The sequence below is a fragment of the Thunnus thynnus genome, chromosome 19 (assembly GCF_963924715.1).
Source record: "Thunnus thynnus chromosome 19, fThuThy2.1, whole genome shotgun sequence".
In the NCBI taxonomy this organism is placed as follows: Eukaryota; Metazoa; Chordata; class Actinopteri; order Scombriformes; family Scombridae; genus Thunnus; species Thunnus thynnus.
Window position 1 is genome coordinate 29,651,095 of NC_089535.1, and position 26,530 is coordinate 29,677,624.

Below are 26,530 nucleotides of genomic sequence, written 5' to 3' on the forward strand. Positions count from 1 at the left end.
AGTATATTAATTTCAGCATATTTGTTGTAGCTTTTGCAAAAATCCAATTTCACCAACCCACCTGAACTGCCCAATATTGCAGAATTTTACACCCGAACCTGACCTGAGACCTATATCTTCTTCAAAGACAGAGTTATATAGTTGTTTTGGTGAGGCTTTCTCACATGAAAAATAATCAAATAATGGCAACAGATCAACACAGAATATGACACGGCAGCCCAGCAGCACATAATAATGGCATTATACCTTCTAGCTGATTATCCACAGGTAGCTGGTAAACTCAAAACATCTGTCCCAGCTGAACTTGTCAACAGTCCAAACTATTATAACAGAATAAACAGAACTTAGAGGCATGATCATGAAGCTCTTTAAAAGTAGGAGTTGTGGAGGAAGGTTAGAAGTTTTATCTGTTGTCTCAACAAGGTCATAATGTTTTCACAAAGCAGCCCTCCTCGAATCATTGGAGATTTTAAGAAGCTGCCTTTTTGCAAGTTTTTGCTTTATTTCATCTATTACTGACCACTCAACAGGCTAATGTCACACATTGGCTCCACACTTCACAACAGGGATTGCATATCTACTTGCAACATTTAACACAGATGACACACATCGATGCAGAGGATTGGAAGAGTCGAAGAGACAAAGAGAAAATTCTACTTAATTTCCTCGAATTTGATTGAAGCCTAAGGCAAAAAAACCCCTTGATGAGTCCCGTTAACCACCCTGTTAATGGGACTCATCGGGTTCAGATCCAGTCACAGAACGCTACCTCCTACATGGAGAAAGATAGGGGGGTGGGGTCATGCTGTCTAGCTTGTTTGGTGTCTGGTACCTCCGATGATTTGTGGAAGCCATCACAAAGCTTGATTTCTGTGTTCTTCTTACTGAGAAATTCTTTGCACAGAATGTACGCTTGAAACGCAGCCAGGTTCAGAAATCAGATCAGCAAATTCATTTCAACAGGGTTTCTGTCTCACTGGCTTGTTTATGTAGCTAGATTAGATAGAGGGAAGATGTCAACAAGAGGAGAAAGATTGACAAGTACCGATATCCCCCATGTATGGACAAAAGATAGACTAAGGTCTGAGTTGGGAAGTTTTCAGAAGTCCAGGCCAGAACCCAGGATAACACCATGGGATATGTGGTGGTTGGTGACATGAACACTAGTTGTGGAGATAAGGTGAAAGAGCTGCTTGAAGGTTGCAATAACATGTATTACAAGCCTGTTGATGAAACAATAAACACCAATGGAAAGAGTATTATTCAAGTTTGCAAAGACAATAATACCGCAGGAGGAAAACATGGATTTCTGAAGTGGATTACTGTCTAATCACTGCTTTTTACATTAATTGTGTTAAAAGCTTTGAAGTGAATCAAAATACTGACATGCCATCTTATCACGCCCCATTGGCTATAGAACTTGTGTTCCTTGAAGAAATGATTAATGCACAGGTTTTGTTAAAGTGTGTTCATCATTTATGTATGCATTCTATTTTGACTCACTCTGACAACCCCTGTGGCAGGAAACCAATGCCCTTTATTAATATTGATCAATTTGTTCTCAACATAAGTTCACTGGAAGTACCCATCATCAGCGTTGACCAGAACCTGGATAGTATGGCTATGTGGTAAGCAGAATCTTCGTATAACTCTGCTGCCCAGAGCAAACTAGCCAGCCCTCGACGCTTAGCAATCTGTCCTTTCAACCAACAGCCCGCCAGTGTTGTGCTGGGCTATTGGTTGGAAGGAGGAGTTTTCCTCAACTCTTCACTAAGAGATGCCATCTATAGCCGACTTCCAAGAACATATGGAGAGGCTGTTGAACCCCTCGGCTGGTGAGGGAGAAAACCCACTGCATATTGAGGGCTATAATGTGAACATGCTACTGCTAGATGACCCTATCACAATAGCAGATGTTCAACATGTAATTGACCACCAGCTCAAGCCGGGAAAAGTTCAGACTTTTGCCAGGTGAATGGTTAATATTTTTATGCACATTTGTAAACTCCATCTTTGTGACTGGCTATCCAATGAACTGTGCCCCTGCTAGATTGATCATGTTATTCAAGAAAGGTAGCTCTCTCATTGAACATATTGCGGCACTTACGCCTGGGACACACAGCCTGCGTGAACCTCAGCAGTGCGTGTGCTGCTGAACTGCTGCGTCTTGCACGCTTGCAGCATCCACGCAGACAGTGTTGCTGCTGCGGTGCTTCTGCTGCCAGCTCTATCTTTCTACATAGAGTTTGGCTTTGATAATCACCATCAATAACAGCATGTTTTATATCATTTATATTTAGTTTAGTCAGAAAAAGATTAAGAAGCATGTCCTCAATTGCCAAAAATAAATAGACAATATGTGAGGTGAAAACGGCTTTCTTTCTGACGGGCATGGTGGGGTCTGATTGGGGATACTTTTGTGTCAGCCACATACACTCCTCAGAAAGGATGGGTTTTTTAAAAATTCATTGTTATTAATCATTCCGCCAGTTAAACCCCGCTGTCATTGCTCCAAGAAGAAGAAAATCCCTCCAGACAATACCAAGTTTCCCAAACGGGCCAAACACACTCCGAAAAACAAACCTCCAAACTAACTGACAACAAATAAGGAAAATAACAACAGAAAATCTCCATCTGGAAGCAGGTAAAACAACTGGCAGGAATCCCAGTTTGAACTAATATCACAGAAAGCAATAGGAGTCGAGAAAAGAAAAAACACGTCACGTGGAAAAAAAATAGGTGAGACCCTGAATCTCCAGGTGACGCCCTGCAGCAGCGGTGCGGCTCACGCGGGCTGTGTGGCTCCTCTAATCTGTTAACATGGGCGCCGTTCCGTGACGCACCCACGCTGCTCACGCAGGCTGTGTGTCCCAGGCATTAGGCTTATAATAGAATATTGTGTTGGAAAGAAAGTTTAACTGCACATTGCTTTTATAGACTCCTCCAAAGCCTGTGACAGGGTCCCAAGAGGAAAACTGTTCAACATCGTAGAAAGTTTGGGGTGTGAAGTTACTATGATCTTGGCTTTGATGTCAATGTACAGTGTGACAACAAGTATCCTGGGCTCCACCACAATAACATCTTCTATCGGGGTGAGACAAGGATCCCCCACCTCCTGCTTCCTGTTTGTGATGTTTGTTGACGGGCTTATAAGAAAGATTAAACAAGAATGTGGATGACACTGTTATCCTGGCAACATCAAGAGAAAGGCTGACTGAGAAACTGTTGTTTGCTGTGTCATAGCATGCTTGATCACCCCTTGTGGTATGTTCTTGAAATAATGAGAAAAGAGAACCAAGTTATGAACTCACATTTATATGAGATAATGGAGAAACAAGATCACATTGAGAGTGACTGTAGGGAGATGATTGAGAAATTATGAAGACCTACCAAGCCATCAACCTAGATATATCGTCCATTTACTTTATACCAGCAATACACTGTACATCGAAGCCCATTTGAGAATAACTTTTAAATGGTTCTGGTTGTCTTCTAATAGACTGCGAGTGGAAATGGAAAGATGGAGCCATAAACCACCTGAACAACGTGTATTGCTGTAAGATTGGCATACAAAATGAAGAATGCATACTTGTGCACCCTCACACACAGGATATCCATGTGAAATATGGACATGACTCCACTGGACTGAGCTCAATCTTATCAGACACTGATAAAAGAATTTTAGTTATGTTACATGCTTGTCTTTCGCTATTGGAGCACCGGCAAGTTTCCATGGTTTGCCTGATGGGATTTTGTCTTGTTAATTGTACCTAATTACCTACCTTTTAATTTGATTAATTACCTTTTAACATTAATGGGTTTATTGTATATATGATTTTTTGTATATTGTTTGGACCCCAATGTTTTATCTGTTTGTGTCAATAAAATAACTAACTAACTAACTAGCCAGAAAGAGAAGAGAGATGCACATGCACACATGGATCCCTCTGCAAGAATGATTAACAACCATTTCCTGAAACATTCCAGAAATGCCCAAGCAAGAGCTGGGCACTGGAATAATTCTGAGATAATAGGTGGGTGTAGTCTATTTAAATGAATACTGGCTGGGTAAAAAAATAAACTCCTAGAATAAAAAGGGATTCTTCACATTGAGCTGCTGGAAGGCTTTTACTGTGAAACAGATGGAAGTTGTGAAAGGTTTTCACTTGTGTTATTGTTTGTGTTTTTGCTGTTCAGAACAACCCAGCCAGGTCAGTCCAGGCCCTTCCCACAGACTGGTTGATCTATGATGAGATGAGCCGAGGCCACAGGATGGCCAGTGTCCGCTGTTGCTCTATGGTGACTCCCATCACTGTGGCCATATTTGGAGGCTGTGCCAAACTTCCCACCTCTGCCCTGCAGGAGCCTGCTGCTCAGAAAGGTACTGCTAACCTAGTTAAGAAATAACAGCACCTATTTGTCAAGTTACTTCAGTTAAATGTTAAGCAAGTGTGAGCTCATTTATCAGTGAACATGTTGTACACTGTACTGTAAAGAAAAATCTCATGCTAGCAACATGGCCCAAGTATGACAATGTCTGTCTGTCAGTCAGCCTGGAACCCTTGTCCTCACCGAGATATTTTGATTATTGGCCATATTGACATTAATTCAGTGTGACTCCCAATTATTTTTCGGACACCTTGAGTCTAACACAACTAGACAGTGCGCACTGAACATCATCTGCAGAAAGCTTTCCAACAGCTCTGCATAGAGATACTATCCACAAACGAAATGGTGACAAGGCACAACTCTGCAGAGCCAAACCAAAGTGAACTTTATTAACTTTCTACCAAGACACAGCTCTCTCTGTCTTTATACTGAGAATGATGGCTCATAGTATCAACCTCAGCATCCATGATCCCTCTGTATTTCCAAAAAAATACCCTGAGGGACGGCAGTCATAGGCCTTCACCAAGTCCACACATCATATGTTGACTGGATGAACAAACTCCCATGACCTCTCCACAATATTTGCAAGAGAACAGCCGGTCTACTCTACCATGACCAGGACACCTCAGATCTGAATCTGAGGCTCAACAATCAGTCAGGCTCTCCTTTCCAACACCATGGAGTAAACCTTTCAAGGGAACCTGAACACACGGTGATAACTGTCTTGTGTGTAAACCAAGCCATCCCAACACTATCAAGATACTTCAGCCTCCTCTCCCACAGAGAGATGGGTATGGCTTTCTTTGAGTCTTCCAACGTTGCTTCCTTCTCTGAGGTGGTCTGTCCTCCACCATCCAAGTCTGAAGGCTAACTGAAACGAGGGATGGCCTTTTCTTGACCATTGTTAAAAATGACTTCTCACAGCATATTTCATGTGATATTTTACTTTTTCTCTAAATTTTTAATACATTTAATCTTTTGAATTTCATGTTTTTTTTCCTGATGAGTGTTTTATGACACAAGTTGATGTTTGCTACTTCAGTAGGATTGAGAACCTTATGTGTGCAGATTCAGTCTGTGTCTCCATGTTGTTTTCTACAGATAGTTCACTAGATGACCTCAGTGACAGTGAGACAGAGGAGCTAGCTGAGATGAAGATTGATGAGTGGCTTGTTTTCCAGTTGGACCGAGAGGTGAGGGAACATTGTTATCAACACTGATCTTTCAACCTTTTAAATGTTTATGAATTTTAATATGATATTTTCCTCATATGACAACACCTCTTTTGTGTTCCATGCCAGTTTTTCCCAAACGTTTTGGCTTGTGAACCTAAAACAAATCATTGTCAAATAGCAAGCCAGCAGTGTATATTCAAAAACTGCTGGCCCATTTAAACATATTGTGTTTATGACAGAATCACTTTAACTTTAGGAAATCTCAGTTTTGGGTTTGCTGGATCTTAGCTCAGCCTTTATACAGTTGGTCCTCATTGACAGGATAAGACTGTGGTTTAGCCTGAGTTTGATTTTAGATGGTTTTTATTCTGTTTATCTAGCAGAACAATTTCAGTGGTGGTTGTTGATGATATCTCTGTTGTGCCTCAACGGTCTGTTCTCTATTTTATTTTCTATCTAAATGCCTTTTACTTCATTGTTTTAATATCATTTTCCACTGAAGACACAGCTGATATGTCAACATGATGATTTCAGCAAAATAACTAACCCTAACGACTGCCTGGACTCTGAGAGGCTTGTCATCATAAACTGAAAATTTAAGTGTCACATTTGAATCAAAACTATCATGCATTTTCCACTGAAGAAATACTTTAAGATCACGCATATATTCTCATTTGAAACGGCTGAGAAATGAATCCATGCTTTTGTGTCCTCATGACTAGACTATTGTATTTCATTATCCACATGCCTCAGCCAAGGAGATGGATAGATAGTTCATATACTGCTGCATGGAGCACATTACTCCAATGTCAGCCTCTCTGCTTTGTTGCTTTTGTGTTTGTGTCTATCTTGCCTCAATTATTTTGTGCTAAATGTTTCCTAACCTACAGTACATGCAGTTTTATCTCATGTTGTGTATCTTACTGTCAGGCAGCAGGATTGGTGTTTGAACTGAGGCAGAAGTGGCAGAATCTTTTCATCAAGAGGATCCGTTGTCCTTCAAAGCCCTGGTCTCAACAAGATGAGGCCATCATCCGAACCCTGGTTTCTGTAAGTCACTTTCATTTTTCATTTTTCAACACTTTTATGTGCGCTTATTTTTTGATAATATTATGGCTGTTTGAATAATTGTACTGCATTCAGTGCTTTTGTTGATTTTGGTTATGTTAAAATTCAGCCATACATTAAAATTGATCTAAAATTAGTGACCTTTTTATGTATTCACAGTGAACCTTTTAAAACAAGTCCCATATTTCCTACGAAATTGTCAGTTTTTGCTCCTACCAGGCTATACTTGACTTTGTTACAAGGAGCAGAGCAGGTGGACCCATATGCAAAGTAAAACTGATTAGAACAGAAGATCCAACAAAGACTGAACCAAACAATAGGACTTAAATACAAACTGAACTAACTCATTAACTCCAACAAAACGAAACGCAAATAGCAATTTTCAGTTGCTGTAATACCTCTGGGGAAATCCAATTGTGTAAGTATGTCATACAGGAACAAAGGGTATTGTTTAAAAGATAGTCACCAAATTGAAATATTGATAAAAGAATTTATACTAAACAAAACAGGATTTTTACAGTTAGTGTATTTCAGGTTATTCTTCCTGGCAGCAACACCACCAGGTCGTCTGTATTTCTAACCAAGAATATATCTGAACTGCAAGCATCTATACATGGGCTGCAACTATGATTATTGTCATTATCAATTAATCTGTTGATTATTTTCTCAATTCATCGATTGTTGTTTGGTCCATAAAATGTCAGAAAAAAAACAAAAAAACAAACCACCCCAAACACAAAACCACAACCCAAAGATATTCTGTTTACTGTCATAGAGGAGTAAAGAGACCAGAAAATATTTACATTTGAGAAGCTGGAACTAGAGAATTTCGGCATTTTCCTTAAAAAATGACTCAAAACAATTAATTGTCTATCAAAGTAGGAAACGTTTCTGTCAATCAACTAATTGATTAATTGACTAATTGTTACAGCTCTTATCTATACCAACCCAATGCTCTCTGCAAAGCAAAGCCATAATTTCCCTCATAGTGAGAGACAGTTTTTAAGTATTTATAGTCCTCATATAAGGACTTCACATGGGAATGTATTTTTAAGAACTGTGTAGCCAGCTCTGGTGTCTGTCACTGCTGTGTTTTGCCTTGTATGATCCATGTGCTTAAGTTCATTTACATTTGTACCATATTTATATGACGCATGATTCCACATTTACACTGTGTTCATGTGTACAACTCCATTCCTGCAGGTGGTTTTGGTCTTCTGTCTCATTGTGTCTTGAGTACATTGATATGTTTGTGACACCAGGATGCAGGGGACTGACTTGAGGTCAAACTGACTTCCCACAGGTGCTTGCAGCAGAGGAGCAGGGAGCAGGCCTACAGCAGCCCACAGGGATTGGCCAGCGGCCCCGGCCCATGTCATCAGAAGAGGGGCCCCAAACTTTTGTGAAGAATTCCAAGAGCATCCCCCAAGTATCCTCCAACACTACTGAGGACAAGTATGTAATACTCTCAATAACATTTACATTGCAGTGTATGGTAGTGCAGTAAAAGTCCATATCAAAGGACAAAAAGCAAATATCCCAGCTTTCCTCCTTTGGCTTAAAGTAGTGCTGTTACATTCTGCTTAAACAACAGGGAAGACATTTGCATTGCAGCTCTTATCTTTATAGTGTTATGTTTGTAGATTAATAGAAACCATACAGAACGAGTTAAATGAGTAAATGAAAGTCTGTAAACCAACCCTATGTGGAAAAATTGGAAGAATCGAAATACATTCCAAAGCTCCATGACACAAGTTAACATGTTCTCATTTTCTGAGATTAGTTTCATAATGTATCGTAGTTTTCGTATAAAAACTAGTAATCAAATAATGTCTGAGTCTCAAGTCATCATCTGGTATATATGAATAAATAAAGGCCGGGTACAAAGTGATAAGGAAGTGCTCACACAATAGATTCATTGTAATGAATTCTTCCATACAACAAGTTTGCAACAACTGTCTTGCCATACTCACCACTCTGCTGCTCTCACCTTCTCCTTTCAACACTAATATCGTTTTCATTCACTAATTAATTCCAGACACTTCTACGTTGTTGTTTTTTTCATCAGTTTTAAACTATGAATCTCCTGTAGATGTTTCACATTTAAAGCCTAAAAAGAAAGGAAGGGATCTTTTGAGTCACTGGAAGGCTTTCAATGTGAAAATATGGAAGTGTTGAGTTTCATTGACCATAGCTTAATACAGATCGAAAAAAATGACTCCACACTTCCTCCAAGTTTACCTGTTGTCTCGATAAGTTCAATACATTGTATATCTTCACAGCTCCAATTCAGCCAATACAACAACAGAGTCATGTCTTCATTCACTAATTATTTTCAGGATGAGAGTGAGGGTGCTACTCTTTCAGAATAACTCCTGAAACAGCTCAGTGTGTGCGTTGTATTCTGTGTTTTCTGGTGTTTTATTGTATGTTAACGTCAACACTGTTACATCTACTGTGCCTCTGGCTCATTATTGCCAGTTCAAGTCACGTAAACAGACTCTGCTCAGGACCAGCACAACCATTCACCGCCAACTCAGGTAGGCTCGCCTACTCATGGGACTACCCGTTGGAGCTGAGCCACTTTCACCCAGAGCCATTGCAGGTATCCCTCCTCACTAATCAGATACCTCTGGATTTACTTTGAGGACACTGGTGAAGGTGAATACGAGGAAAAAGAGGGTCTAGAGGAGGGATATGGAACAGACTGAGGAGAAGGGGCAGCCGACTACCTTAACCTACCATCACCATGTCAAACTGTCAGACCGAAGAGCTTTCCACACTCGTGAGGTTTGGCTTAATTGACTGCCTGGACTCCACTGTCTTTGCAGAGCAGCTTAACAGTTTCTTTTAACAGCCAGTTTAACAGCTGCAGTGCACCAACCAACTGGACCCTCCCCAGCCCCAGCCCCAGCCCCAGCCCCAGCCCATCCCACCAAGCTCTCACCATAGATGAACAGTTGGTGACCTCCATCCTGAGCAGAGTCAATTCACACAAAGCCTCTGGCCCTGACAGGCTTAGAGGTAGGGTGCTCAAAGACTACTCCACTCAGCTAAGTGGGATCACCAAGCTGTTTCAGTGTCTTCTGGATTCTGGCTGTGTTCCAAGCCAGTGGAAGGAATCCACTATAATCCCAATCTCTAAAAAGACACATGCTAAGGACCTGAATGACTGCAGGCCAGTTGCCTGACATCAGTGCTGTGTGGAGAGAGCAGTGTGCAACCAGCTCTTCAGCATGATGGCAGAGAGACTGGATCCACTCCAGTTTTATAAGGCAAAACACAGGGTTTAGGATGCAAGTCTCACCCTTTTAGACATCTGTGACTATGATTTTATTCATGGACTTCTCTTCTGCTTTTAATACTGTACACACAAACACCCCACTGCAATGCCTAGTGGAGCTTCAGGTCAACCCAACACTGATTTTATGGATTAACAGTTTTTTACAGGACAGGCGCCAACAGGTGCTTGTAAATGGTTTTAAATTTCAGCAAGTTGATTTTAAACACAGAGCTCCCCCAAATTTGCGTTTTTATCCCCCATTCTATTCTCTCTTTACACCAACATCATCTCCTGCAGCAGTGAAGGAATGACACTTTTTAAAGTATGCAGATGACATGGCCCTAGTTTCAGGAAAGCTCCCTCAAACTCAACATCACCAAGACCAAGGAGCTGTGCTGTGGGAGCAGAGAGAAATCAGACTCACAACAACCACCTCTTTTCCAACCCCTCAGTATTGAAGGTGAGCTGGTGGAACATGTACAATCATTTAAATACCTTTGGACAGAGATAGACACTTCCTTGTCCTTTTCCCAGCACACTGACTCTGTATACAAAAAAGCCTAGCAGCACTTTCACCTGTGGAAGAAGCAGGACTTTTAATGTCAGCAAGGACATTTTACCACTGGTTTACAGGACACTAATTGAATCCATACTCACCTTCAACATTTTATCCTGGTACTGTACAATGCCCTCACCACCAAACATGAAACGAGACTCTCCCACATAACTAATCAGGCCAGCAAAATAATTAGGTCACCCCAAATTTCCTTATCTGAACTGTACATCTGGTCAGTGATCAGGAAAGTCACTGATCAAGCAGGACCCCGCTCACTGACACACAAAACCATAGCATACATAAAACATCACCCAAATACACAACACTTCAACCTCCCCATCTGTAACAAACAAAACCAAAAACCTCCAAAACACAAATAGTTCAGAAACACAGAGTCCAGTCTTAACATCATGATTGTCCATGTGGAATGCTTTACGCAGATCTAAAAATACAGCACCAACTACTCCTCCTTTATCAAGTCTTGATTTAATTTGCTCTATTAAGTGCAAGGTAGCAGTTTCGGTGGAATGATTTGCTCTAAAGCCAAACTGCATACAATGTAGACCAAAATTGCTTGTATTAAGAAATGTTGTCAGTTGTTTAATGACAACTTTCTCTGCAACCTTTGAGAGTACTGACAGTATACCTATTGGTCTGTAGTTACTGGCTTCAAGGTGGTCTCAAGATTTAAAAATAGGCGTGACAGTGGCACATTTCCAGTAATCAGGAAAGGAGCTGTGTTTAAAAGACAAGTTAATTAAATGAGCAATGGGGGGAGTTTTAACAAACATATTGTCAAATTGGAAAGCATCTCTATTTTTGGAGCTTTTTAAGGAGCTGATGATTTTGTTTGTTTGTTTACTCATTAGTCTCTACCAGCTCGAAAACCTGGCCTTTAACATCTATAGGAATAATATCCAGTTTCCTTTTCATGTTTTTTTTTCCTAACTCATATACAGACTCAAGAAAAAAAATATTAAAGACAGAAGCAACAATAAGATGATCTTCAATTAACTTTCTCTGTACTTTGAGTTTAAAATCTCCTAAAAAGTTTGGGTCCCTCCTTGTGACATTATCAATGTTTTTCCAGATCAATTATTGTGTCTTTTGCCTCATTTAATATATTGAGATAAAAAACAAGGATTTAGCTTCTCTTAGCTCTTGGATAACTTTGTTTCTTATACCTTTATAAATAAATGTAGTTTTAATTGCCTGCCTTAGTGTAGCATCTCTAGATTTCATTAGTTTCCACAAATTTTCATTAAACCACGGTAAATTGTTTTTATTTTTAGATTTTATCTGTATCCTCAAATTAAATCTTTCCCTCACAGAGTTGATTCTGTGAGTAAAAGTAACACAGCCATAGTCCAGATCATCAGAGGACAGTACATCATCCCAGTTCAAGCTGTTAATTTCACTGACAAATTCTTCTTGCTTAGCTCTGGGTATGCATTGAAGGATCATTGTCTTAGTTGTTGTGGTCCTAAATCTGTTTTTAGTCAGTTTTCTTGTACATAGGGTTAGGTTATGATCTGATAAGCCAGTGATTGATTTATAACTTTTAGTTATTCTTTCTGGTTTGTTAGTTAATATCAGATCAATTTGTGTACTGGAGCATTTTGCAATCCTAGTTTGGCCTTTTACTAGTTGTTCTAGTTGGAATTTCTCTGTGATCATTTTTAGTTTTTTCCTCCTAGATTTATCCTCCCAGTTCACATTAAATTCACCCATAAGTAATAATTCCGTTGAGATTGCAGTCTTTCAAGACTTCTGTGAGTTGATCATAGAAAGTGTCATCTGCAGAAGGGGGGCTATAGACACCTATGATGTTAAAAGACATTTGTTGGGATAACATTATTTTTATCCCAACATATTCTAATGTGTTACCCACATTACCTCTCCTCCTCTTCCATCAGGTCTGTCTCTTCTAAAACATTGGTACCTGGGCACCGTGAACCCACTCTCAGGAGTTGTTTTTTTCAACCATGTTTCAGTCAGACAGAGAAAGTCCAGATTTGATTCAGACACAAGATGAGTTAGCTGATTGCTATTTGCAGTAATACTTCTGATGTTAAAATGTCCAGCAAATAGCCCCCTCAGTTTCAGCTTTGGGTTCTATAAGACTTTTGCATGATTGACAGTTTAGAAGGTTTTGAATAACCTCTGCCTCCCCAGTACAGGGTTTTGACACACAGTGGTGTCAGCAGCAGGTTTTGTGAGAGAGACACTGGACATATCAAAGTCTTCACAGTCCAGTAATGAAAAGTTATTCATTGAGACATCATGCCTCATGTTAACAAAGTTTAGTCTGTTAAGGAAGAAGCCCAGCTTAGAAAGTTGCTGCTCACTCATCACCGGCACCAGAGGAGTCCCAGACACACTCGGGCACAAATCAGCATCGAAGTTCTTCAGCACTCCAGGGGTCACTGGTCCAGGATTTAGCTTAGCATCTATGGGGAGCAGGAACAGCATGAAAAGGAGACCTGCTATCCTCCGAAACAGGGTGGCAGATGACCGGTCCACTGGATTGGTGATTCGTTCTAGTACCTAGGCTCATCCGTGCCGCAGGACAGAGGAATAGATTGCAAAATATCCCAGTAAGCTATGATGAAAACTCACTGTAGGAGCGTCAACTGACCATAAGTTAACATTTGTCCCAAGCCCAATCACTCGGTGTCCCAGCTGTTTTCCATCAACGTTGATTGCTGTGGCCAGACAGACACATACAGGCAATACAGCAGTGAGAACCAACAATAGTCCAAAAAGCACTCCCAGCCCATGTCTTTTTGCTGATGAAAAACTGCTCTGAACTTGACACAGTTTTTGACAGGCATGCTTGTGGTACGATAAATGGCCTCGGACAACAGTCCTAGGCAGCAATCCCATCCAGGATCCCAGTGGCCTGAGGGTAGAAGCTCCTCTTCAGCACTGGCCCGGTGCACCTGGAACCTCCTCTCGACCTCAGCGGGGAGAAAAAGCTGCCATCCGGGCAGTTAGGATCCCCAGAAGATCCATGTGGCCAGGACCGTTTCTTTCGATGTTGAGATGGATGTACAGATGGTCTAGCTTGTCCATGTGGTCGGGATCACAGCTGGATTTGTCCTCTCCATCTTTTCGATGTTTAATCTGATGTTTACATTTGAAAACCTGGACTGGTCTGGTAGCAGAGTCGGCAGGGGGTGAGCTGACCATTTCCTTATCCTGATGAGTGACTAATAGTCATATGTTATCATTGTCCAATAATGTCCAATATTATTCACAAAAAGTATACAGAAGTGCACAAATTTAGCAAAGCTGACAGAGAGGGGACTGGATAGGTCCGTGCCTTCTCCACCATACATGGGTTACATTACCAGCAAGGATCCTTCAATTTTTCTTCTTGTTTAAATAACATACCTCTTTAGTGCTGTATCTCCTTTGGAATATTGGTAACAGGTAGCAGTTAGCAATTGACAGCTAGTTAGTTGTTTTGAATTGAAAAATATATACAAAGACGATATTTTCTCTTCTCTTCTTGCTGATCAATGCTATTATTTCTTCTTTAGAGTCCTTTCTGAAGATTAATGAAGGTTATTTTGCAAAATGTTCCACTGAATGCCACACCGCTGAATGCCACGTGACTGAGTGATGAATTTACACCATTGGTTGGCCAAATGCCACTACTTCCTGTATCCATTTCAAATTAAAAGCCCTCGTTTCAAGTTAAAAGCCCTCCAGCATTTCATACAGGTTCCAGCCTTGTACTAGGATTTGACCTAGTCTTACTTCAATTACTGTTAAGCTTTTGTCAATGAAACTCAATACTTCCTGCAAAGATGTCTCACATTAAAAGTCTTGCTTCAAGTCTGATGGCACAAAGTGGATAATCCCTCATGATCCTGGAAAGCTTGATATGAAGCATGCTGGAAGTGTTGAGTTTCATTCACAGTAGCTTAACAGTGCTCAGAAAAACAGCAAGTAGAAGTGACTGGAATTAATTAGTGACGTTGTTGTTGTACTGAAATTAACGCGGTGGAAATGTACTAAATTTATCAAGACAACAGGTAAACTGTTGAGGAAGGAGGGAGTATTGAGTTTGTAGTAACAGCAAAATTTTACCATCTGACCATCTTCCCCATAGATTCTCTAGAATGCCAGCAGCTGCAGGCCTGCTTCAGAAGAAAGCCCACAGCAGAGATGAGTCTTCACTGCCCATAAATCAGCTCTCTGACCCTCCGTCCTCCAGCAATTCTTCCTGCTCAGTGAGCATGGACAGTCCCTCTGACAGCCCCTGTCCCTCCTCTTCAGGAAAGGTACCTACCGTCTGCCATGCAGTGATCATGACACACAGTTGCACATGTAAAAACAGCCACACCTGATCCATTGCTCTTACACAGCCAGGAAAAATGAGACTATCCTGGTGAAAATGGGGCAGTCTGTGTCTTGTTTTTAGCCCTTTTTTCTGAGTGCTCTAGGTCAGATTTGTTTGGGGGGAGGTGTTATGGTGATGGTGTACTGTCAGTGCTGTGCAGTGTTTTTAGTTTTTGTTTTTTCATATATATATGTTACCATTAGAAACTGCCTGATTAAGAAAATTTTAAATCCTACACATAGGGATTTTAGAGAAGTGTTTGTAGGTATTTAATGTGTGTTCATGTCAAGGTTATGCTCCAGCAAAATAACAGAAAGTGACGTCGTTAAAAAAAACTTGCAATCATGTGAGTCAAAATGTACAAAGATTAGACTGCCAACCCCTGGCAGCACGTCAAAATAGTCCACCATTTGTTAGGCTGTCTGTCATTACAGTCTGGATCCAGCTTCGCTTCACTCATTCTGCCATTTACCCACCAAACATCCATTTATCACCCTGGCCATCCGTTCCCGGGAGCCTGCTGCCTGTCTGAACCAGAATAAATAAGGTTAATACCGGGATTTCCCAGAACAAATTACAAAGCTGCGTCACTGATGAGAGGTTTCACTCTGTCTGAATTTGGGGTACTCCAATTCTGCAGAGTACTTGTGGAAACCAAGAAAGTCTCGACTGAGCAGAGAACTTTATACATAGTCACACAGACTGATAAAGACTGAGAAATTGACTCTGGCGTTGGGTTGAATGGGACACGATATGTTGTATGTATGAGTTTGCACTGTCACTGTTTGTATAATACACTGTGGGGAACATTGAATTTTACTGTGTTGTGTGTTTCTTGCTTGCTGCTGTATTTTGTGTATACTGGTAGTTTAAGGGGTTGGTACCTGTACAGATTCAGTTTTAGGGTTGTAGACTCTAAATTACAAATTATATTTTGTCAGACTGAGACTCTGACCGGCACCCTGGCTTAACCGCCAGCCACTGCTACAATGTAACCCTTAGACATGTTAACACCAATCCATACACATCTAATTAGATATTTTCTTAATACACCAAATCAAAAAAGAGAAAAATTAGTCACCACAGAAATAAAACTAAACAATCCACCCATTTTAGCTAACTCTTAGAATTAATTAAAGCTAAAATAATTCACATTAATTAAGTATGTGGCGGTGAATGATAAATCAATATAACCATACGAAAAATTAACATTTACCTAGCATTTAAATTAATGGACTTAGCAAAAATGTAATATAATATTCATAAGTATGTTTTAATCAGTGCATAATCCCATGAAAATAAGAGCCAGTGTGTTTTTGTCACTTTAGAGCAAGTCCTGTATATCTGCATAGAGAGTGGGTCCTCTTCCACAGTGCAGTTCATTGGATCATGTAGCTGAGATGACCAGCTAATGTCTCATCCGGCCAGCGTCTGCAGCAGCAGCCAGCTACTCCTACAACGTCTGTGCAACTTTCTTAACAGGCGTTATTTGGATGAATTGACCACATTTTGGGAATCTACATGATAACCTTCTTGCCTGAAAAAATATTAAAACTTAATAAAGTGACAGAAAATTAGATCAGCTTTCAGCCTGCCTCCGCCATTACTACTGGTGGCTCTGGGCAGTGCTACTTGTTCTTCTTCTCATGTTGGACTGAGGGCAAACTGGACGCTCCAGTGACTCACTATCGCCCCTGAGGTACAAAGTGGTATTATGAGACAGTACAGGCCGGATGCGACCGGGGTTAGCAGGTTAGTGTACTAACTTCAGTAGATATCTCTGCAACATAATACGTAGATGTCTTTGACATAACGTCAAACCTGTTATTTCTTCACATTCTCTTGATAATTTTAGTTAATTTATGAATGTTTTAAACTAATTCTGGCCAAATCTTCCACATTGTACCTCTAACAATTAAATAAGAAACATGCATCCGAATGATGACCCCGATCATTGCCGCTTGCAGCTATATTGCTTTTAATGTTTTATGTAAAGCTTTTTTTAAAAGTTGATCCTCAAAAAGCCTTTCTCTCACATACATATACCAACCAGACATACATCTTTGCTTGTCTGGATCTATCTTGGAGGCTACATCTGATGAGCCATTGGCTTTGTTTTTTTCCTTACTACAACTTATCTTGTAGTCCCTGCCTAAAAGCATCATTTTAAACCAGGCAGTATAAACCTCACAGCAGTACTCAATACTGATTACTGTCAGACTTTCATTAAAAGTTATTCAATATAACGTGAATTAAGATTGGAAAGTTTTGATTTTACATTTATAAATAGAATTACATTTATATTGTAATATGATTACATATTGCTGTTACTTAAGTAGTTATTTCATGACTACTATTGCCCAACAATGCTAGTCATGAAGTGACTTACCCATGAACTTACCCATCAATGCTTTCACAATTTTAGAATTATTGTATAATTATCATATGATTTCAACAAATTAACTGTTCTTACTCTGTGCTGTATCTTCTTTTTCCAGAAAACTGCAGGTCTGCTGCGCTCTGTCCCCTTTAAATGAAAGCATAAGGACTTGTACTGCACTGTAACATTTATTCTCTGGCTTTTATTCTCTTTTGGAGTTTTAACATCTTTTGGTGAATTTTTCACTCATTCAGGGTTAACCCATGTTGACATTCACAATGAAGCATTAGACACAACAAGGAGACAGGCATATGCTGAACGGCTCGCAGCAACGCACACATGCATATCAGTAAATCCTGTTGCAGTATCCAAAAGTTTCCACTCTCTTACAGTCTGATTTAATTTTTATGGCAGTGGCGGCAATTTGAGAATATCCATTTTTTTATTCATAATAAATGAACTTGTGTACACAATTTATTGGCGCCTAGATTTCTGAAGCCAGAAGCATTTCAGAATCTCCTTTCCCTGTGGACATAGACTCACACTATAGATATCAATTACACCGATGTAATGTCAGATGACAACCCAAAGTTTGTCCATAAAAAAAGCCCCAAGGGGGGAGCCTCAAATTTACTAACCAACCACTGACCAGCTTTTAATTTAACCTATTTCAGACAACACCTCAAGTAAAACCATTTTTTTCACTGGCTTGATTTCTCTCTCTATATATTTAGATGTCAGATGTTCACAGCCAATTTGTAGAAAATAGACATAGTTTATTTATAATTTCGTCAAACACAGACATGGCAATGCAAAAGGAATAAAATTTGCACTTACCATTCTTTAGTTCTGATGAGACCCTGTTTGGCAATAATAATAATGGTCAAATATTTGAGCTTGTGAAATGGTTTGTGAATGTGCAATAAGTTTTGCAGCTGTAGAAATATAGGGGAGAACGGGGTAACATGAGCCACGTTTTACATTTGATGATTTTTATGCAAAACGAAAGTGTATTTGTTTCAAATAATAGTTACTATATATACCTCAGGTTGTTGTGTACCCATGGAAATTAAAACAAGTTATTTAATTATGGTTTTAGAACAATGAGCCATCAAAAAAAGTTAGTCAAATGGCACAATTTGCCCCAAGGTAGGGGTAAAATGAGCATGAGGATGGGGTAAATTGAGCACTCTATGGGTAAATAGTGCGACTATTAAATACTGGTATAAAAATTACACAAAATCAAACAAATTAATCATAAAATTAAAAATAATGTTGAACTTTATCAATGCCATCAATTTAACAAAGGCAAAAACTTGTACTTTTAAGTAAAACCATATGTTTGTGTCCTGTTGTTCAACATGTTACCTTAACATTTTCAGTAAAGATTAAACTGATCTTTGTTTGTTAGCTACTGAAAGAATGTATGTGTAAATGTGCTTTTGTGTATACAGACGAGTGACAAATTAAAGGAAAAACTGGTCCAGGTCTGAATGCTTGACCCCTACAGTGAGGGGATCTGGTGGCTGTTATGCTGTGGGGGGCATTTTGCTGGCATGGTTTGGGTCCACTTGTCCCTTAAGAGGGAAGCGTCACTGCAAATCAATACAAAATTGTTCTCAGTGATCACCTTCATCCTATGATGAAACATTTCTATCCTGATGGGAGTGGTCTCTTCCAGGATGACAATGCCCCAATTCACAGGACACGAGGGGTCAAATGAATGATTTGATGAGTATGAAAATGATGTTAATCATATGGTCTGGCCTTCACAGTCACCATATCTCAACCCAATTGAACACCTATGGCAGATTTTGGACTGATGTGTTAGACAGCGCTCTCCACCACCATCATCAAAACACCAAATGAGGGAATATCTTTTTGTGTGGCTTAAACTTAACATTAGTCAACAATTAGATATTTATTCATCAACATTGTAGCACCACATGAACAGTGTCTCTAGTCTCTAGAATATCAGAAAATAATTTTGGGGGTAAATTGAGCCATTGACTCAACTCGCCTCAACATCACTGGCACGTTTTACCCCACATCCTCCATTTTAACATAACTGTTTCATACAGTGGCTCAGATCCACAGTTATGCTAAGTTTATGCCTTGTTTTGTAGTTTTCTGTTCAACACCTGTTTGTGTAGAACCAATGTGTTCTAGTCCAATAGGCTGAAGTTGTGGAATTAAAACAGTGTTAGAATTCACACATTCAAATGTAATTTCAGGTCGGTTTATTAGACTTAAAGGGGACCTATTTTGCTTTTCCTTATTTTCAGCCATATATATAATTTTACAATGTCTGATGTTCATATTAAATGTGGCCAAATTATTTGATCTTAGGGAAAGATCAAATAATGAGGCAAATGTATGTAGTAATCCCTGTGAGCAAAAAGCACTGGCTTCAGACTGCCCTGAATGCTCGGCTTCCAACGTTTTTTTCTACTTTCAGCCCAAGCCAACATCACCTTGTGACGGATTTCTTTATATAGTCATCTGCTCCACTCCGCTTACATTATGGTGTTTTTCCATTGTTTTGGGGGTAGTTGCGCCACCTGCAGCTCTTCATCAAACATATTGTTTTATCCTCCTGTTTTTAGTGCTGCTAACGAAGCTCTGCTAATTCATTGAGGATCACATTTCATTTCCTGTAAATTCTTCACAATAAAAGTCCCGTTATTTAGTCATTTAAAAGCTTTAAATATGAAGCGGCAAAAGCAGGAAATGTTGGGTTCATATCGGTAGTAACTTAATATGATTCTGATACGACTGCTCCTCGGTAGGCTTCCAGAAAGCTGGCCAATCAGAACAGAGTGGGCTCATCGGGAGGGGAGCCTTAAAGAGACAGGAGTTAATGCTGTCTGTTAGAGACAGAGGCTGAACTGAAGGGCTGCATATAGGGCCAGCATAAGATAAATAATATAGACCTCGAAATGAGCATAATAGGTCCCCTTTAATTTCGACAGTATGCAACATTGAAACAGCACAATACCTCTCCTCTGTGGGGTCAGGATTAGAGGGAACAAGCTTATATTCATTAGGATGTATTTTGTTATCTACAGTAGATTTGTGAAAAATAGTATAAAGGTTTTGAGTTAAACTGTGAAAGTCAAAATTTCAGCTGCATCAGGGAGTCAAATATTTGCTGCAGGGCTAGATTTGGCCTACAGCTGATTCACAGAGCATACAGCTAAACAAAGGCAGCAAAGATAAAGATACCTAAGCAAATCTAAAGATACAGCTATTATGTAAGATGCAATGCAAAATTTAGGAAGAGAGAAGTAAAACTCATACAAGGAGCATCTGCAGGTGATATATCATTGCCAACTGACCACTGCAGCAGAGGAATTTGTGTCTGTGAGTGAACATCTAGGAAGTGGCTGTGAACATGACAAAAGACCAGCGATGCAATAACAGTACATTTTTTGTGATTTTACTGTCCTGCTTTCCTCAGTGACCTTTAGCCTGAAGTCATATTTTCCCTGACTCTTGATGACTCAAGAGTTCAGTGTGTTATGTTTGAAGCAGCCAGGTACACTTGTTGGATTTTTTGCCTGTTTTTGAAACTACCAAAATATTTTAACATTTACTTTTTCAATGTTATATAACTAAGAGTGTGTGATTGCAGTAGTTTTATTTAACCTATATTCCAAACTCAGTAACTTTCAGTTCTTCTTTTGTGCTCCACTGCTTCAGGACATATGTGACATACAGTAGATCAGATCATTTAATTTAGTCCAGCTCATTCAGATCAGCTGAACTGCAGTGCTCATTTAGATTTTCAGTATTAGTCCTCCTAAACTAAAAACATGCAGGAGTTTGTTATAAGCCCAGTAAACAATCCCTGAAAGTGAGGATTGTCATCGAACATTCCTGATTGTAGCACTTCATTAACCACTGTGTCAGCTGTTTGTGGGTCGCTGTCCTGTGGTCATTTCTGATTTAATCAGCAGAGGAGGATATTAGTTTGGGTTTCAGAGGCTAGGGGCAAGACCTCATGATGATGTTGTGGTGAATCCTGTGTAGAGTGTCTCATGTTACCCTGGTAGCCTTTACTGTTGAGATGTTTAATTCAGCTAGATACTAACCAATCTTTACCCACAAAAATAATGCGTGAAATTCAACCAAAGGATCTTATTGTCAATTTAGCTATGCTGTTGTTTTCCTCCTCTTGTTTTCCAGCAGTGCTCAAAGCCTGTGTCCCCTCAGCTGGCCTTTTCATCAGTCCGGTACTTTATCATGAAGAGCAGCAACGTCAGGAATATAGAAATTTCTCAGCAGAAGGGTATCTGGTCAACCACACCAAGCAATGAAACCAAACTCACCAAGGCCTTCCTGGAGAATAACCTCATCATCCTCATCTTCTCTGTTCAGGGCTCTGGACACTTCCAGGTACAGTGTGAGGCAGCATTCAGACCAACATCAGCTCTCTCTGAAAAAAAAGGGCAGCCGGCTCATTCATTTGAATGCTGCACAATATGACATCATCCACCAAAGTGCTGCGTTGGCCAATCACATACATGCCAATCTTGGAACTCATTGGCTGTCTGTCTGATGACAGTTTAGCCTCTGGGGGGCTATGGCCATTATTTTGGGAGTTCCAGTGTAGGAAGCAGATATCTGGATAACGGATATCCAGGGTTAAAACTTCCTCTTCCGTGCGCCGGTCATTGTTTACAGTCTGATTAGCAACTTCAGATGGTCCAGACAACATTTTGGTGTATCTCTACAAACAGATATATGCATATGAATGCAGGTAAATTTAAAGAAGCTAATAAAAATCTAAATCGTCGTCAGACCATAGCGAGTGGTTTCCGAGATTGCATTTCAGCCAATGTGCTCTGCCTCTTTTGCTCTTCACATGGACTGTTTATCTTCATTCCTGGTATGTTACTTTGTAACATGAACACTATTTTCGACTGTTTACCTCATGATCATTGTGACAAAAGATAAAATTGCTGCTGTGATCATTTTCCGGATCTGTAAAACCTTTAAATGTTTAATCTGTTGCTCTTACTGGTCTCTCCGGATCATATTTCTGATTTCGGTCTGAATTCAGTCTAACTTGCATCATGCTATATGTTATCTATCGTCATAATTTAGACCACAATATAACTGGTGCAATATAACTAAAGATTTTTGTCTTACACAGGGCTACGCTCGCATGGTATCAGCCATCAGTCAGGAGAGCTGCCAGGACTGGGGGTTCATGGGATTAGGAGGGGTTTTTAGTGTAGAGTGGATCCGCAAGGAGAGTCTTTCCTTCCACTGCACCCAACACATCCTCAACCCATGGAACGACCACAAGAGGGTCCAGATCAGCAGAGATGGACAGGTGAGACATTGTGCCTATTGTGAATTTATCATGAACCTATTGTGTGGTTTTATATTGTGAGTTAGAATCACAGATGCAGTTTCTGTATACAGTGTACAGTGTGTAATGATACTGGGAGTATGTCAGTTACACTCTGAAAGCCCCACATGAATGTCTTTTGAAACAGGACAGAGGGGTAATCTGGGCTGGAAGGAAAGATGGATTTAGAGAAATCTAAACAACTTTTGGTGAATAAAATGTCACAGATATGTTTAAAATAGACTCAGTAGTTATACGAAATGAGTCAAAAAAGGGCCAAAATGCCAGATCTTTAAAGGTACCCTGTAGGCTTTTTGACCTCTAGTAATGCTATAGAGCAGTTTTTTTATGATTGGGTCCCTATTTGGTTGTCTGGTGCATGTGCACAAGGACATACATGTGCACAATACACAGTCATGCCAGTGGTTTCAGACTAATGCACTAAGAAACACAGCAATGCACCATTAAAGGCAGTCAAGAAGAAGACTGCAAGCAAGTAAACAATGAAGGATTTAACATATTTACAGATTTGTAAACATTTTCTGAGGAAGGAAATGCATTCAACACTTTTGTTAGACCTTAAGACCTCAAGACAATGAGTTCTGGTGAGTAACACTTGATGTTAATATAACTTTTGTTTGTTGACAGCAAAATTCTACAGGGCCCCTTTTAATTGTTGAATGCAGGATGTTTTTCCCCCATGCTTCTCCTGTATTTCTCCCATTATGTGATGTAACATGTAACCATATCTCATTATCTATTTCACAATTCCTGTCACTTTTATTCCAGTTAATCCTGTATTCCAAGATTTATGAATGTTTTTTTTTTTTGGTTTCTATGAGAGGGTTAGTGCAGTACCTGTACCACCTCTCTTCCTGAAACAGTTTAAAAAGAGGTTTGGTAATATCAGTCATTTTAAAGACTTTTCATTCCATTTCATTTCCATTGGTACACATCACAATTACCTTCAGCTTATCAGTAGAGAATGTCAGTGGTTGATACTGGTGTGGCTTGTGTAAAAACACTCTATTTCCTCTGTAGGAGTTAGAGCCTCAGGCAGGCAGCCAGTTGCTGTTGCTGTGGGGGAGGAACTCTGGCAATCAAGTTTAATAAGAGGCCTCGGCACCAGCATCAGTACACCCCTCTGCACTACACTCACTGAGATTACCTGAAAAGTTTTCTTTCTTGCACTACCACAACTGAATCAAATTACATGTATTTGACTTTTTTTCTATGTGTTATCTGCATTTCACCTTAAATGGTACAAGGACTACAAGCTACGGCAAGTCAGCAGAACAATGGAAGAGAGACTGATGCATTTGAATGTTTAACTCTCAATGTCTCATTCAGTTCTCATTCAGTTTTTATTCTTTGTATGCAAAAGGTAGTCATATGTTCTTATCAAACAGTATGTTCATCATAAAATTGGAAACTGAAAAGCTAAGATGTTCTGACACTTGATATGAATTAGAATGATGAAACATCTTTATAGGTTTTTATCATAGTTTTGTCACTGTTCATAACTTCAGAAGCTCATGCGGTTCATTTACATTGTTGCAGCATATTACAGTTAAGGTTATTGTAATTTTGTACAGTTATTTTTTGTGGTAATGTTTTGGTAGAGGAGATTTTAATGAATAATTAATGTTGTGACATGTATGCATTATTTACATAAACAATGTTTCTCTGCACACCCTTCTCACTCAAGTTCAGTGGAAAGCAAAAGAAATTAGAAACTTTGTCAGAGTTGTTTAATAAGTTATGTTATATATGTTAAAGCTACATTCTCATGATAGTGCCTTTGGGGCATTACTGCAGAATCAGAGTATATACTGTATACACTATGTGACTTATCTGAATACATAGTGAACTCTGCAAAAAATTCTGCAATGAGAGAAAAAAAACATAATATATGTAGTTAACATTTAAACCTTATAGTGTAAAAATGATCACATATTTTTCAGCTGTAAGAGCAGAGGGGGGTTAAGTGTTTTTTTTTTTTAAGTCATCCTCACGACTTAATCCTATTAATGGAATAATAAAAATAAATGCTGATTTCACCTCAAAACTCATCAGTTGTGAGCAGTTTGGACCTTGGTCGTTAAAAACAAGGGTGCAGTTTGAGCTGGAGAGACTGGGTGACATGTCACCCTCACTTTTCAAAATCAGTGTCTTCTGACTATCCAGCTGTTGAGGAGTTGACTAAAAATGTTCAATCTTTCATCTGGGTCCCCTTCAACTAACGCGTGTTCACAGCAATTTTTTTTTTTTTTTGTCATGGGTTTTGAGTGAAACTTGGTGGGACTGTCTGCAGACACCACTTGGGGCTGAATAAAAACTATCCTATCTATAACACCTCTGCATAAGCATGTCATCTATATTTTCATTCACAGTCAACGATGTATAGTTATTATATTTTCCTAAAAAGACATCTAGACTGCATATCAATCAGTGAGAAGACTACAAGAGACAGTGCTCTTTTTAGTAAAGATGCAAATAGTAATGAGTATCAGGTTACTATCAACAAATAATATTTTGTGTCTGATATGGTTTTTCAACAAGTTCAATCACTTAGTTAAAAATTCTTAAAATGACATGACAACTCCTCTCTCACTGAAAAATCCATTCTATGAATATGCTTTTTTTAAAGGTGACATATGCTTCTTCTGGTTTTCTGTTATTATATATACTGTTATGATCTTGGATATCTGTTAAACATGGTCAAAGTTCCAAAACTTAATGCATGTAGAAATACCATTCTCATCACTTTTTTGCATTTTTTATGACAAAAGTTGCCGGACACAAGATGTCTCCTACTTCAGTCTTAAGTCCATTCTCAGTGTATGTGCACTAGTGGCCTCCAAGTTTCCACATCACACTTGTATAAATTGAATACTGGACCATGATTGGCTTCAAACTAGTTGTGACCTGACAAAATCCTGCTTGTATGCACATGTCTTAAACTGAGATTTAAACTGAGGACAAAGAAACTTTCCTCCTACAGCAGATGAATGTGAAAACAAACTCTGCACATCCATCGTTCTACACAATGAAGGTCAAACATCCAACTGAAGAAACAAAAAGAAAAACACATTTTTTTAATGGAGATGGACATAAGGTACAGTTAATGCATAAATAATACAGAAGGTTACAAAGCATAATTTTTTGTGAGACTACCATTATTATGGAAAGCACAATTTTCTTAATTTATCATATTGTGTTTTTTGCAGTTATATATATAGTTAGTTATATATAAGATGTATCTACAGTACTTTGAGTCTGGACTGTACATACACATACATAAAGATGTTCTTAGGTTTGTTTGTAACCAGAGAACCAAGGAACCAAAGACACTTCTGACTTCATTTTGTTTTTGTCACACACATCTTCAGATAAATTGTTACAAAACCATTGAAGACATTTTGTCAGAATGGTTTCTTCAGGTTTTCGGGGGTCAACATGAGCTGTGTGTGTGTGGGCCCTACATCCATGGCCCCTACTGACCAAACTGGATAATTACCAAAACTGTCACACTGTCAGATTGTGGTCATTTGCACCATGTGAGCATAATATCAACTGAAATCATAAAGGTATTGAAACTTAAAGGTATACTATGCAGGATTGTGTGGCTACCAGCCAATAACAGTGTGCAGGGTGTGAGGTCAAGACTCATAGCAACCAGGCTACTTTGCTGTCTCCGTGTTTCTCTGCTGCTCTGCTCTGCTCTCTGTCTCTGTGTCATAGATGTATAAAGACCTGCAGGTGTGTGTGACTGCTTGACCAAGGGCGGGGCTGAGAGACACACACACACACACACACAGAGCAGAGAGGCCACAATGGACAGGATGAAGCTCTGCATTCACAAAAAATCTGGCAATGTGGCATCTTCCTGCAGGGTTGTGCAGAGATATGGGAGTGTTTATTTGTGCTTTTGAACCTCACTGCCGTGAAACAATCGGAACATAACGT

The 26,530-nt window shown here is 39.5% G+C and overlaps 1 protein-coding gene across 4 annotated transcripts in view; it reads left to right on the forward strand.

The window, feature by feature from the left end:
- Positions 1 to 24,914, forward strand: part of ythdc2 (YTH domain containing 2) — a 47,635-nt gene extending 22,721 nt beyond the window's left edge. For 3 of the 4 annotated variants that reach the window (XM_067573819.1, XM_067573817.1, XM_067573818.1), the window contains exons 25-32: positions 4,198 to 4,381; positions 5,491 to 5,582; positions 6,495 to 6,614; positions 7,936 to 8,087; positions 14,592 to 14,763; positions 21,391 to 21,600; positions 22,361 to 22,543; positions 23,603 to 24,914. In XM_067573819.1, the coding sequence (XP_067429920.1) occupies positions 4,198 to 4,381; positions 5,491 to 5,582; positions 6,495 to 6,614; positions 7,936 to 8,087; positions 14,592 to 14,763; positions 21,391 to 21,600; positions 22,361 to 22,543; positions 23,603 to 23,671 (1,182 nt within the window). In that variant the 3' untranslated portion in view covers positions 23,672 to 24,914. The remainder of the gene's footprint in view (positions 1 to 4,197; positions 4,382 to 5,490; positions 5,583 to 6,494; positions 6,615 to 7,935; positions 8,088 to 14,591; positions 14,764 to 21,390; positions 21,601 to 22,360; positions 22,544 to 23,602) is intronic. The other variant, XM_067573820.1, reaches the window with a different exon arrangement.
- Positions 24,915 to 26,530: the final 1,616 nt, after the last annotated feature.